We start from the raw sequence: 14,945 nt of genomic DNA, 5'->3' as shown, positions 1-14,945 counted from the left end.
ATTATCTCGCTGTCTCCTAACATGTGGACATTCTATCCCCACATCAGCACTGGTGTTTAGCGGGATTGCAGTACTCATTTGAAGAAGAAAATTCACCTTTAAATTGGAGAAATATGAGCCCTGCTGAGAATTCCTGAGGTGATTTCCGAGATCCCTCAGAATTCCTGAGGTGATTTCCGAGATCCCTCAGAATTCCTGAGGTGATTTCCGAGATCCCTCAGAATTCCTGAGGTGATTTCCGAGATCCCTCAGAGGTGTGACTTGGTCCGGTAGCTGGTTTCCGGCGTGGACTTTGCTGCTGTAGCAGCTGAATGGCAGCAGGTGCAGGAAGCCGAGCGCGGCGGTGACTGCCTAAGCCTTCTCCCCCTCAGCCGGAGACCGTCTCTGTACTCAGCTGGTAAGCACTGAGCCCAGGTAAGTAGGGAAGAACTCCTCCTATTCAGAGTTGTGGAAGGGCTTCGGTAAGTCTTTCCTTCGGTCTCCTTGCTCGGCGCGCCATACAGACGTTGTTCCTGATCCCATTAGGGCGAGGAAAGGGGGCGAGCGGGTTGAATGCCCCCCCCCCCCCCGAGGGGCTAGGCCCCGCTTCAGGCTAGGTGGGACTCCAGGTGGCTGGCCGCTGCAGTGCTATTTTCCCCCATTGTCCATCAGTACGTGCAGTGCGGGCCGATCCTTTGTGCGCCTAACACGCCCACACCTGTGCGCATAACTACGCGCATAACTGCATGCATAACTACATGCACAACCGGCCGCTTAGATTTATGCATGTCGAGGCAGGTCTGTGCATGCTTGAGAGGCACTAGCTGGCTGAACGCGCAAGCTACAGAATGTTATGGCCCTGGCAGCAAAGGAGCTCAAGTGACACTCCCTTTGCGCTGCCTGCCATATTAGGGCTGCACAGTCTGACCTTGAATCTTTCCTGTGTCAGCACTGTGAGGAGGCCCAGGGAGGGCTGGACTCTCAGAACTTTTCCAAGTCCAGCCCCTCCCAGTCAGAGGATGGGTCAGCCACGACCTTTTCTGGTAGCACCCTGGACCTGAGCAATTCCGGGGCTGCATCCTCCCCGGAAGAGGGCAGTTCAACGGCCCCTACCCTCAGTTCCTTCTGGGCTAAATATGGCCCCGGCGGCCTTTTCTTTTTGGAATTCTTTCAGGGCCTACAAGCCTTTGTTCAGGTGCAGTTAGCTACTGCCCCTGCCCGGACTGAGCCCCAGCTGGGAAGTCCTGCCTCCCAGCCCTATCAGCATGCCTCGGGACACGCCTCGCCTCACCAAGGGTATCCCTGACAGTGACCCAGACACCACAGGCGACAAAGAGGATGTGAATTCATTGGAGATGGGGAAATCCCTCCAGGCCTGGAACCATACTGGACCATGCTTTGATTTTTCCACAGAGATGAATTATCGGCCTTAGTCTCCTAGACCCTGAAGACTCTGGGAGTTCTGGGCGAGAACCCTATGTCTGAACCAAAAAAGAATCCCATCCTGGTGTCTCTTTGGAAAGCCTCTTGCTATTTCCCGATGCTGGAAGCCATCCAGGAGTTAATTGACCTGGAATGGGATGCCCCGGGAGCAAGTTTAAAAGGAGGTCGGGCCTTGGAGGCCTTGTACCCTCTGGACCCGGCGGTCAAGGAACGCCTGTGTTTCCCGAAAGTGGACACCCTGGTCTGCGCCGTTTCGAAGCAAACTATCCTAGTAGAGAGAGGAGTGGCCTTGAAGGATGCCCACAATAGGCAGTTGGAATCCATCCTTAAGCAAGCCTTTGATGCGACAGCAATGACACTGCAGATCACTTCCTGTTGTGCTCTGGTGGCTCGTTCGTGTCTGCTTCTCGAGAGAGAGGCAGATAGCTCAGGGGTACATACCAGAGATACAATCTAGCCCACCACGGTCTTCCTAGTGGATGCAAGCTCGGACCTAGTGTGTACCTTGGCTAGTGGTGGTGGCCAGAAGACAGCTATGGTGTGAAATTGGTCAGCAGACGCAACCTCTAAGGCAAACCTCACAAAAATGCCCTTTAAGGGATCCATCCTATTCAGAAGCGAATTGGAGAAGCTGACCAGTAAGTGAGGCGAATCTCCAGTGCCTTGGCTACCGGAAGGTAAGAAAGAGGTCACAGCAACCCTCACTCCATGAGGGGTTGGGCCTGGGGCTCCTAGCGCTTCCGGCCCTACAGAAACTTGTTATTTCAGACATCTCGGCCCTTGGGAAGGTCTCTGTCCTTTTGGAACCGTCAACCAAAAAGAGGAACAAGTTCGGGCTCAGGTAGACCCAAACTTCCCAATGATGTTTGGTCGACCCAACCAAGGGATGAGGAGATAGGTTGGCCCCCTATCTTTTTTCTATCAACGGTGGGTCGAGATCATGTCAGACAAATGGGTACTGAACATCATATTTATTTATTTAACACTTGTACATACGAACTTCAGTATATACATCACATTGGTTTATCATATGAGAAGAATACTCTGGAATTTCTCAGCATCCCTCAGGACATGTTCATGATGTCACCTTGCCACTCCCAACACAAAAAACTGGCAGTTGAATCCTTGCTGATAAGGCTCCTCAGTCTGAGGACTATAACCCTGGTACCTACACCCTAAGTAATTCCGGGACGTTATTCCATCTATTTCATAGTACCCAAGAAAGAGGGTTCATTCCAATCCATCCTGGATCTCAAGAGCGTCAATTGTCATCTGCAGATAATTCACTTCCGCATGGAAACTCTTCGCTCCATAGTCATGGCCTTGCAACCAGGAGAGTCCTTAACCTCCCTGAACCTCTCGGAGGCCTACCTTCATATTCCAATCTGCCAAGACCACCACAGTTTCCTATGCTTTGCAGTACTGGCCGCCAGTACCAGTTCCGGGCGTTGTCCTTCGGTCTGGCAACTGCCCCCAGAACATTTTCCAAAATTATGGTGGTCGTGGCGGCGACACTGAGGAAAGAAGGGATCCTGGTGCACCCTTACTTGGACTACTAACCCGGGTGAAGTCATTGGAAGAGAGCCTCCAGGAGACCAGTAGGGTCGGGTCTCTCCTACAGGAATTCAGTTGGGTCGTGAACATGGACAAGAGCAGCCTCACGCCCTCTCAGTCCTTAGAGTACCTGGGAGTCTGGTTCAATACCAAGCAGGACAAGGTCTTCCTCCCTCCCTCCCTCCCTCGAGGAGAAGGAAACTGATGTACCAAGTGCGCCAGATGACGAACACAATGCGCCCCAGGGTGTGGAGCTACCCTCCAGGTACTCAGCCTCGTGGCGTCAACCCTGGAAGTAGTACCGTGGGCGAGGGCACACATGCGGCCTCTCCAACGCTTCCTACTATCACGTTGGAACCCACTGTCTCAAGACTACTCAATTCGCCTCCATCTACAGATGGAAGTATGTTCTCAGCTCCAGTGATGGGTACAGGAAGTTCACCTAAACAAGGGTGAAAGCCTGTCCCCACCGAACTGGATCGTCCTCTTGATGGACATGAGCCTCCAAGGGTGAGGAATTCACTGTCAGAAATTGACAACCCCTGGGGGGCAATGGACCGAGGAAGAGACGCGCTGGAACTTAAACCACATGAAAGCGCAAGTGATCAGATTAGCATTCCTGCAGTTCAGCCACAGGCAATCCGCATGATGTCAGTCAACGCAACAACGGTAGCCTACATCAACTGCCAGGGAGAAACCAAAAGCCACCAAGTGTCTCTAGAGAGAGAGAAATCCCCTTATGAAATGGGCAGAGTTTAACCTACAAGGGATCTCGGCCTCCCACATCGCGGGAAAAGACAATGTCAGAGCAGACTCTTTCAGCAGGGAGAGCCTTCCATCTCCTAGTAGATCACAGGGGCCTGCCTGTGATCTCGGGTGACTCGCCAGATTGATGGCTACTGCCTGGACACAATACCCTTATTCAATAAACATACACATGGTTACTGTGACTCCAACATCACTCTAAGCTTCAACAGCAAGAGGAAATGTGGAAAAAAGGATTTGCACTCACAAAGCTGGGAGTAGCTGGCTTGTTACGGCGGTTACTACCCCAAACCAAATGTGCCTGATACTTCACTTTCGATGCACATCCAGCATAGCTCTCTGCTCCAACGGCAGGGGAGAAGAAAAACTGATACTTCACGCATACCCAGCATAGCTTCAACGGCAGGGGAGAAGAAAAAAGGATTCACACTCACAAAGCGGGGAGTAGCTGGCTTGTTACGGCGGTTACTACCCCAAACCAAATGTGCCTGATACTTCACTTTAGATGCATATCCAGCATAGCTCTCTGCTTCAACGGCAGGGGAGAAGAAAAACAACCAATAAGGGCTGTATAACATAGTCTGGGTTAAAACAAATAAGCATGGGTGTAGCTTGCTTATTGCGTCGGTTACTACCCCTACTACCCCCTAACTAATCAAGCTTGATATTTCACTTGGATGCAGCTCCATCACTGCTCTCTACATTAATGGTGGGGGAGGAAGGGAAATAGAACCAAGAGCTAAAAGAAACAGATAAGTATGAGAGAAAAAATGTGTGAAGCTTGCTGGGCAGACTGGATGGGCCGTTTGGTCTTCTTCTGCCGTCATTTCTATGTTTCTATGAGATGGTATGTACCCCCGATTCTTCAGTTGCAGACGAGATCAGCGCTGCCTCGTCCAGACCTGGCCAGAGGAGGACTTACTGTATGCCTTTCCTCTGTGGCCTCTACTGGGTAAGATCATCTGCAAGATTGAACACCACAGAGGATTAGTCCTGGTGGCCCCGGATTGGCCCAGATGCCCATGGTATGCAGACATGCGAAGGCTTCTTGTGGAGAGGGACCTTCTCCAGCAAGGTCCAATTCTTGACAAGAACCCAACTCGATTCTTTCTTACGGTCTGGCCCTTGAGAGGGCTTCCTGACGAAGCGTGGATATGCGGCAGCCGTAATTGCCACCTTGCTCCATGCACTGAAGGTCTCAGCGTCCCTGGTGTATGTACGGATCTGGAGAATATTTGAGGCCTGGTGCAAGGAACGCGGGATGCCCCAGTGAAAGGCCAAGATCCCCATGATTCTGGAATTTTTATAGGGCGGCCTGAACAAAGGAATGTCACTCAACTCCTTGAAGGTCCATGTGGTGGCCCTCTCGTGCTTCAGGGCTGAGGTAAACGGAAGCAGCCTGTCTATGCATCTGGACTTGGCCTGTTTCCTAAAAGGGGTTAAACACCTCTGACACCCTTAAAGTGGCCGGTCCCCCTATGGAACCTCAATCTAGTATTGGACTTTCTAGCAGGACCTTCCTTGTAGGCCACTGCACAGTCTGTAGCTACGCCTGTTAACACTAAAGACTGTATTCTTGGTGGTGATATGCTTGGCCTGTCATGTCTGGAACCGTTCCTTCGATTTACTCCAGGAACACTACAGCTTCACACAGTCCCCTCCTTCTTACCAAAGGTGGTCTCTGAGTTTCATCTTAGCCAGTCCATTTCCCTACCATCCCCGGATAGACGCAAGGATACAGAAGACTATCACCTCTTACACCGTTTAAACGTTGGTAGACTTAGTGCGGTATCTGGAACGTTTAGAACCGGTAATCAAGACAAGACTGCTTGTTTGTTCTTCACGGGGGAAGAAAACAAGGTGAAGCAGCTTTGCGAGCTACCATAGCTGGATCAAGGAAGTAATCTCGGAAGCGTATGTAGAGGCAGGGAAGCCTTTACCCCTTCAGGTTAAAGCTCATTCCACTAGGGCCCAGGCAGTATCCCATCGAAATGTTCTTCATTGCACACCTCCAGGTTCTATCTCCTGGACATCCAGGCCCAAGAGGACGCAGCCTTTGTGAGGATGGTGCTAACCAGACCACGGGCAGCTTCCCACCCTGTTCAGGAGTAGTTTTTATACATCCCATTAGTCCTGAGTCCATCTGGCTACATGCTAGGAAATGGAGAAATTACTTACCTGATGATTTTGTTTTCCTTACTTTATTAAATTTCTTAAAACATTTTTCAATGAAAAAAGAAAATAAGAAAATTTGGGTTACATTTCCAAAACAAACATTCTTCAGGTAATCTTACAAAGAAAAAATCCATATGTAAACTCAAATATAGTCCACATTACTGGGAGGTTTTACATTAGTAATCGAATAATAGGAAAATTTCCATATAAACATGGATATTGTGGAGTTTATATATATCTTTGACCAATACATTTTCCAATTAGTCGTTACAAATTTCTCAACCTTCTTTATCAGCAAGAAATACTTCTAAATGTGTTGGCTCCAAGAAAACAAACTTATTTTTATTAAACGTCATCAAGCATCTACAGGGAAATTTAAGAAAAAAGGTAGCTCCTATAGCTAACACTCTCTCTCAAACTAAGAAAATGTTTTCTTCTCACCTGGGTGTTTTTTTAAACATCAGGAAACACCTGAATTAATTGCCCACAGAATTTAAATCCTTTGTTTCTAAAATATTTTTGCAATACTAAGTTTTTATCTTGTTCTAAACTAAAGACAATGAATAACGTTGCTCTAGATTGTACATCATCTACTGATGCTTCTAAAAAATCTGTTAAATTAGGACTTTGATCTGACAAAACATCTATGCCTCCTTCAGGGGCTACTACAGCTCTTCTCTGTTTTGACAGGTAATACATCTTAGAAATTAACAATTCCTTGGAGATACCAAGTATCTCTTTTACATATTTCTTGAATAATTCGTGTGCAGACAAAAGTCTAGTACTTGGAAAATTCAAGAAACGTAGATTTTTACATCTTAGATTGTTCTCCAAATTTTCTAATTGCCTGTATACAATCAGTGAGTCCTTTAGAAAAGCAGTCCCAGAAGATTGTAAAGAGGAGATTTGTGACAATGAGGAAACACTTGCTGCTTCCAAAACTTCTATCCGCTTTCCTTGGTCTTCCAATTTTTCTTTAATTTCAACATCATTATTAGAAGATTGAGATATGGACTGGGATAATTTCCTCTCCATATTTTTAACGACTCTCCATACATGTACCAGCGTGATGTTTTCAGGTTCAGGTGATTCAGATGGTTGCTGATCAATTTCCAATGGGATCTCTCCTTCATTCCTCCCCAGAACTCCCTTCTCATCTTTACTTTCATCTAAAGCCTCTGCTGGTTTTCTAGATGTTAAATCTCTCAAGTTAGGGGCAGCTTTAAAAATACTATCCCCATCACTTCCAAGAGTTATATTGGAAGCTTGGTCCTGGGCAGGACTTGCGGTGGCCCCCAACGAAAATGATGTATCAAATATAGCCTCTCTCGAGGCTTGACTCACCCTTCTAACGTGAGAGTCCATCGGGCCCTTCACCTCCTTGGGTACTGGAGTGGATGCAGCGATCTTCATTTTGCGTTTTTTCCCCATCTATTTGGGTCAATAGCTGAGTGGCAGATTTTCTCCCAGGAGCGCGCCCCTTTGGCGTGCGGCCGAACCGCTGCTCCCAGCTTTAAATAGGGCAGCGTTCACTTCCGGTTCTCTCAGGAAAGTCAGGGTTCCGCTCTCTTCACCTGCCGCAGTCAGTCCTCCTTGCCCGAACGGGGCGCGATGTCTCCGCAGGGAAGGCCTCCCTCATTTTCCTTACTGTAGACAGATGGACTCAGCATCCTGCTCATGGCTGCCCATGAACAGTACCAAGGAATTGCCCATGAGGTGAATCTTGATTCCATGAGGTTAGGGGTAAGCAGTCACCCTATCCCTAGTTCAAGGCATCTATAGTATTCCTGGGATCCAGCGCTTATGTTTGGTTGAGTATAGTTGCAGTCTCCAGTTTTTTAATCAAGTTTTTAATCGTTTTTTTTTTTTTAAGCAAGTTATAAAGTTGTATCCAAATTCTAATCAAGTTTTTCAATAGTACGTCTACAATGGCTTTTGAAGCCAATACTTAATGGCTGAGGTTACTGCAGGGGTATATGTAAGGTGTTGTCAGCTTTGAAACCTGACTCCGTCTCCATCTCCATCCATAAATTTAGCATTTAGCTTTAACCCGTATGCTCTATGGTATCACTTTATATTTATTTCCTGCCTTATCTTCTTTCCAGCTTGTTGCAAGCTTCCAAGTTCTCTTACCCTGTTGATTGTAACTTCGACTCATTCCTACCTATTGTTTACCTTTCGTTTACTTGAATTGTTACCCCAGTTATATTCTTGTTAATTGTAAACCGATCCGATATGGTTATTTACTATGAAGGTCGGTATATAAAACTGTTAAAATAAATAAATAAAATGTGCTATCAGGGGAGCACACAATCCATTGGTCCCGAGTCCATCTGTCTACACTAAGGATAACGAAATTATCAGGTAAGTAATTTCTCCATTATTTTTCTGTACCTATATTTTTGAGCATGTGCGACAAAAACCAGTGCCCCCGCGGGATGTAATAAATGAACAGTATGCAAGAGATAAGCGCAGAAAATCCACGCAAACCAAATATATGCACTTAAGGCCCTCTGTACAGATCACGTACAAACCTGCAATAATTGTGGTGTGGAGACCCACAATTGATTTTTTGGGGTGAAAGCCTTCCCTTTTCATAAGGCAGTGAAGAAGTTAGTGGTCCAGGAGTAGTACTGAAGGTGAGTATAGCAGTGTGTAACCCCTTCATGATCTGACTCAGACTGCATGGGAGCTGTAATGGCGGATGCCAGTGAGCATGAGAAATGCAGAAGTCATACTTTAAACAGTCAAGAGACATGCGCTAAATGAAAGTGTAAGACTCCAAAAAGCTTGTCCAGGCCCAGAATGGCTCATCCATGAATTTCCTCATACAGACTGAGACTAGCCCTGGAGCTCAGTCTATGGGTACACACCATCAGTCTCTGACATCCCCAGAAGCATTGCTCTCAGGTGGAATATCCGTTGCCTGTGTGCCCTTCTGCGAGCAGCTTGAGCCAGGACAACGTGCTCCTCTCGGGCCCTTCTTTAGCAAGAAGCTGCCTTCTCTCAGCCTGCTCCTTTCTCTTTTTTGCCACGCTGTAAGGCTTCTGCCACTGTTATTCTTTGCCTCCAGACCGGCGTTTTTAACTTCTCCTGCCCTGACCCAGGCACTAAAAAACCCGTACTATCTGTTTTCCTGCTAGCGCAGCTCCCTGCATTGTCCATTAATAGATAATTACCTCCTTTACAGGATATCTGCATGTACTCTCGCTAAACCTGCCGCAGGTTTTTGAGTTTGTGTATGCATTTTTTTCTGCGCCAAACACATTATTACATAAATGAATAAGATTGGCATGGAAACCATGTGCAAAAAGCTACTTACATTGGCCCCAGACCATGTTGTGGTACTCCAACACTCATGTTCCTTTACTCACCACAGTATCATATTGTGACCTTTCCTCTCTTATTATTAATATTTTTATTTTTTTTTTGCTAAGACAATAACTTTAAAATGAGTGCGCATGCGCCCACATACGCTGGAGTTTTTTTAATTATCCGTACAAGTGCACCATAGGCCAATGTTCAATTTAGAATTTTTAAAGATTTTTTCAGGGTTTTTTTTTTGTAAATTAAAAATCATTTTATTTTTATTTAATTTATTTAGATTTATCTTTTATGTCAAGATAACACTGCCCGACACGGGACCAGGTTTCGAACATCTGCAGTAGGGGAACCACATCTTTTCACAGCAATCTTTTCTCCATTTAAAACTTCATTGGATGCTGTTCTTGTGCTTTCTTTTTTTTTTTTTTTTTTTTAACTGCAAAATTAAACCACTACTGATCATAAAAAAAAAAAAAAAATGCTGGACGCGCCCAGTATATATGTCAATTTATTGTGGTCTTATTGCCTCTGCATTAAACTTCAAATGCAATAGAATATGCTGGCCACTTCCAGCATTGTTGTTTTTTTATTTTTATGATCAGTAGTTTAATTTTGTAGTAAAAAAAACAAAACAAAAAACCCCACACAAGATTTAAATGAAGAGAGTGCTGTGAAAAGATGTGGTCCCCCTGATGCACATGTTCGAAAATTGGTCCCGTTTCAGAGAGTGTTATTTTGACATGAGAAAAAGATAAATGATTTTTAATTTGCAAAAAAACCCCCTAAAAACATTTAAAGATTCAAAATGTTACATTTCCTATGATTAAAGAGAAGGCAATGAAGGTATATGGTTAACGAGAATGCCTATTATGATGGCCACAACAGATGATTATTACATGTATTAGAAGGTAGTTGTGTTATATGATATAATCACAGTAGAGAAAAGTTCTGATATGGGAAATTGAACCTATTGGCAGATCTGGGATTGGAAAGGAATTTTTTTCAATTCTATGGCATTAACTACAGAGAGTGATTTTGTTTTGTTTTTCCATGAGAGCTGCTAGAGAATTAGGTGTTTGGATTTGATGGACCAGTGGTCTTCTCTCAGCCTAAATAAAAATGGCAGGAGTCGAGTCATTTAACGAAGTGGACTCTGTCCTTGAAAGCATCTGCTTTAATAAGATGGTTAGGCTTTAAGGTGCCACTCGATTCCTGTCATTTTTGCTTCGCCAGACTAGCACGGCTCTCTCTCTCTGAAGATTTTTCAGCCTAAATGTGTGTGTGTGTAAGTAGAAATTATAAACACTGCAAGGAAAAGGCTGGTATTTTGACATTATCTACTTTTCCTTGTAGATAATTTTTATTTTTATTTTCTGCAGGAAAAAACAAAAGCAAAGAGGATTTAACAGAAGAGGAAAGCCTGGGCCCGATCCCTGTGGTATAACATTGGGTGTCTGCAGTCTGTCTGGGCCGGGGAGAAGCAGCACCACACTTCAGTCCAAACAGCCAGACAGGAGCTGCCCTTTTCGCAGGCTAAAACCCTGGCTTGTTAGCATCAAGGTGTGCAGTCTGGGACTGCACCTCAGGACAGACGGACAGAAGCAGTCCCATTCTGGACAGACGTTGTCCCATGTCCGGACCTGAATTCTGCAGTGTCTGCGGTCTGCCTGGGACTGGGCAAGGCAGTACCGCACCACAGGACAGATGGACAGAGAAAGGAGCTGCCCCGTTCACAGGCCGGTGCAGCTCTGGCCCTCACTTCCATTGCCACGTTTTAGCTGGTCTTTTATTTAATGAGAGTTTCCCCCTCCCCCCTTTCGCCACACCTCCTCCCTCTTGGACATTGTATGGCGTATAAACAGAAGGAAAAGTGCAAACCAAGCTAAGGATGTTGGGAGGCCATCTCCTCTCTCTTGAGGACTCACCATCTTTCCCTTTTGGCCCAGCAGTTTCTTCTGCTCCTTTGACCTTCCAGCACAATTGGACCCAGTTTGGCCATGGTGCCATGAGCCATCATTCACAACTACCTGGGGGGGGGGGGTCCCATATTATCCCCCTCCCAACTCATTTAGCCCGGTTGTTGCAGAAACAATGTTCAGCTGGAGGTGATGCAGCAGGGCTCCGTCTAGCTCAGGCCCCACTAACCATGACAGGCTCTTCTTCTCCTTCCTCCCCCAGGGGCTGGAGGACAATCTAGGAATTAAACCCGGGTCCTCCACAGGGGGCGGTACAATGCCCTGTCACTGAGTCAGAAGGCTGCTCCCTATGTTGTATCTGTAGTGGCAGCAGATTCTTTCTTCTCTAATTCTCATATCTGCCTTCTGAAGCTGTTCGGTCTCCAATGAGCATTGCATCCTTGGCACTTATGGTACACTGTTCCCAGATATTCACATCTCATAAACACCACAATGCAAGGAGGAGGGGGGGCGGGTGTCTTTAGATATGGGGGAGAAGGGCCTGGAGGATGGACAAGACGTTATGAATAGGAAAGTTTATAATTCCCTTCAGTGACCCTGGTAATGGGAGAATCCCTGATAGTTATTGAGAACGTCTTTGTCATTGCTTAGATGTCTTTTGCTAGATTGTTTTGCCATTAATGTGTATCGGACCTGGTAGCAGAGGGCACTCTTTATGTGTGAGAGGTGGAGGGCAAGGAGAAGAGGATGAGGTCTAATTTGAGGAGTATTCCATAACTCAGTAATGACGACAGACTCACAGAGAGCATTTGTGAGCCCATTACCAAGAACGACCTAAAGATCAAATCCGTCTTGTCTCCAGTTGCTGAAGTTTCCCAGAGAAGAAATACAAACAGCATCTTCCCCCCCCCCCCCCCTCCCAGTTCCTTGCATCTCTGGTGTGTTAGAAAGTGGTTTTAGATTTTGTTTTAATATTACACACTTTAAAAAAAAAAAAAGTGTGTTAGTTTTTAATGGTTTTATTTCATGCTTTATTAATTTATTAATTTCTTGTTTCCTTTCACTCTGTTTAGCTCTGTCTGGTTCCTTTGTTAAGCTGCCTTCTCTATACTTCATTTCTTCTCCGTTCCTTGCCAGAGAGCTATCATGAATGACCTCTTGAATTTTCTTCTATAAAAGGCTGAGGTTTGGTGCACCTTACTGTGGTGGAAAGAACAGTCTGCAGCTCTCTGTGCTGTTCTTTAGCCAAACAGAAAAATGGGGCTGTAAGAGGTGGTGCTTTGTTCTCCTTTCAGCCGGGGCAGTGAGCACTACTTCAGCAGCACCAGAGAAACGGGAACCTGAGTCTCTCTCCCTATGCAGTCTTCCCCTTCCCCATGTTGCTGCTTGCGGCTGAACTAGATCTGACTCCTGGGGAGGCTGGAGATAGCCGTGCATCACAGTGTTACACAGGCCCCCGCACACCTTGTCAGCCCGGGCTTGCATCGGAGCTTGATGCCTACCCGCAGTAGATTTGGCAGTTTTGCTCCTCCTGTCAGGCTCTCATTAGAAAAAACCTTTTCTGTGAAGGTTCTTCCGCACTACCTCTAGAGCAACCTTTCCTCCAACGGCCAGTAATCATCCTTCCCTGCTGTTATCAAAAAAAAAAAAAAGCCCTTTTTCACTGGATAATGTTAATCCTTCCATCTAGTCTCTGGAGATACCCTTTTCTGACCAGTATTTGTTTTCTGCACTCTTCCTTGAGTAGAGCCATTCCATAGTGCGACTTTTGTTTCTTGGTTTGTGATGGCAGTTTGATGGAGTCTGCTGGATTCCTTCAGCCTCTTGCGCCTCGTTGATGTTTATGAAATAAGAGATTGATTTACAAGCATTGATTCTAGCAGGTGGTAGTAATGTTACCTCGCAGGGCTTCCCAAACTGTCCTAGAGACTCCACAGCCAGTTGGGTTTTCAGAATATCCACACTGAATATGCATGGGATTTTGCAAATGTTGAGTCATCAGTGTGTGCAGATTTCTCCTGCATATTCAGTGTGGATATCCTGAAAACCTGACCGGGTGGGGGGATCCCCAGGACAGGTTTGGAAAGCCTTACCTCAAATATTTTGACTGTACCCAACTTCCACTCCTCGGTTTCTTTTTAGTTCCTGTTCTTTAATGCCAGGGTAAAGTGGAACATTTACCAAATTGTGCCATTGCCAGTAACCAGTTGAATAATAAATAAGGTTATATTGTAATAAACATCATTTTACATCTTGGCTTCAGGTTCCAACTCAATCACACATTTATTTTAAAGCAAATGTCGGGCACGTCTTGCCCTAATCTTACAGAAAGAGAGGGCAGTAGGCTGTTCCCTTGTACACTTGTTGTTTTATTAGCTGTGTAGGGTGGGTAGTGGGCCATTGCTTTCATGCTCTCCATCCCTTAAACTTGGGCAGGAGTTTTGTGACAGTTCGGGGTTTTTAAAGGGTGAACTGTAATAACACTAGCTCTTGTTCTATGCATCATTTCTCTTTAACTCGTGTGCATGTACATGTATGTGCATATACCATTACTTTCAATGGACTAACTACTGCCATGCCAGGCACGTATGTCGAAAGCCTTAAGTGTGTTTTGCACATTTTTAGTGAACCTTCATGAAAGTTAAGCAGCTAACTTTTTTTTTTGTTTGCTTGCAGTTAAAACAATCATTTGGGGCTGCCTTTTTCACTATAATTTATTTTCTTGCTGAGGCAAGTTTAAAGTTGTTGAAAGTCTTCAGTAGAACCCCATGTAGATATCAGACTGATACATCCAGTTCAAAGCAGCCTTGTTTTGGGGCACGTGAGAATGGTAGGGCTCTCCAACTTTCCTCTTTCACCAGCCCCCTGGATCATGATGCTCATCCGAGATCCCATCAGGCTTTTCTCGGAAGTCCTTGACACAACAGTGAGGGAAGGGCGAGACCAGGGGGGTTTTCTGCACACCTCTCAGTCCCCGCATTTCTGCTATCCCTCCTTACTTTCTTGATGTGGTCAAAAAGTCCCAAATGTGATCCTTCCTCTGTTTTAGGATGCTGAGCTCTTGGCTGGCTTGGCTACATCACAGTCCCTGCTCGGAGCAACAGAGATCGCTCTATCTGGGAGGCAGAGTGAAGAGGGGCATGGTAGTGAGGGCTGGAAGTTTATGGGAAGGGAAAGAAAACTGCAGCACACCAGGTCTGCTTCACAGTGAGGCTATGGCCTACAGAAATATCAGCGCTATCTGGCTCTCCTTCCTTCCTGTGGCCAGAGCTGCTCTTCAGCTCCTGACTTCCACCTAGTTTGCAGTTCCTGGTGTGCGCCCCAGTAGTAAATTGAGTTTAGAGAAGGCAAGTTTCAAAGAGGAGGAGGTAATAAAAAGTGTGTGCACTTTTTTTTATTTTCTCTCTAAAATTAAGTGTAAAAATATTGGCAATAAAATATTATTAGGATGGAAAAAATGAGAGGGAGAGACGGGAACCATGCAAGCAGTTATTCTGAAGAATTTATTCTAAATTGTAGTATTGTTTTGAATAGTTTGAGAGATGTCTTACAGGATTGTACTTTATGGCTCCTCACTCAAGGAATCTGGTTCCTTCATAGAAGGCAAAAGGAAAAAAAGAGTCTGGCCAACCACATGGGAGTGAAAACAACAATGTGAGTAGTGGCCAGAAGTGAGAAACCTACATGTAAAGGTAAAAACGAATAGAACAGTTTAAATGAAAGTAAATTAACGAATATTCTAGATTGCTAAACTATTGCTTCAATCAAAGATGGCTTTAATATAGATAT

At 45.5% G+C, this 14,945-nt stretch overlaps 1 protein-coding gene across 3 annotated transcripts in view; it reads left to right on the top strand.

Moving 5' to 3' along the window:
* Positions 1-14,617, top strand: part of CNNM3 (cyclin and CBS domain divalent metal cation transport mediator 3) — a 79,519-nt gene extending 64,902 nt beyond the window's left edge. For all 3 annotated transcript variants that reach the window (XR_003857104.1, XM_029604306.1, XM_029604307.1), the window contains one exon: positions 10,620-14,617. Coding sequence is in view for 1 of the 3 variants with exons in the window: in XM_029604306.1 (XP_029460166.1) it covers positions 10,620-10,684 (65 nt within the window). In the remaining 2 variants the exon portion in view is untranslated. The remainder of the gene's footprint in view (positions 1-10,619) is intronic.
* The last annotated feature ends 328 nt before the right edge of the window (positions 14,618-14,945 follow it).

Source organism: Rhinatrema bivittatum, chromosome 5 (genome assembly GCF_901001135.1).
Source record: "Rhinatrema bivittatum chromosome 5, aRhiBiv1.1, whole genome shotgun sequence".
NCBI lineage: Eukaryota > Metazoa > Chordata > Amphibia > Gymnophiona > Rhinatrematidae > Rhinatrema > Rhinatrema bivittatum.
The sequence above is the reverse complement of the archived record's forward strand: the minus strand, read 5'-3'. Positions and strand labels throughout refer to the sequence as shown.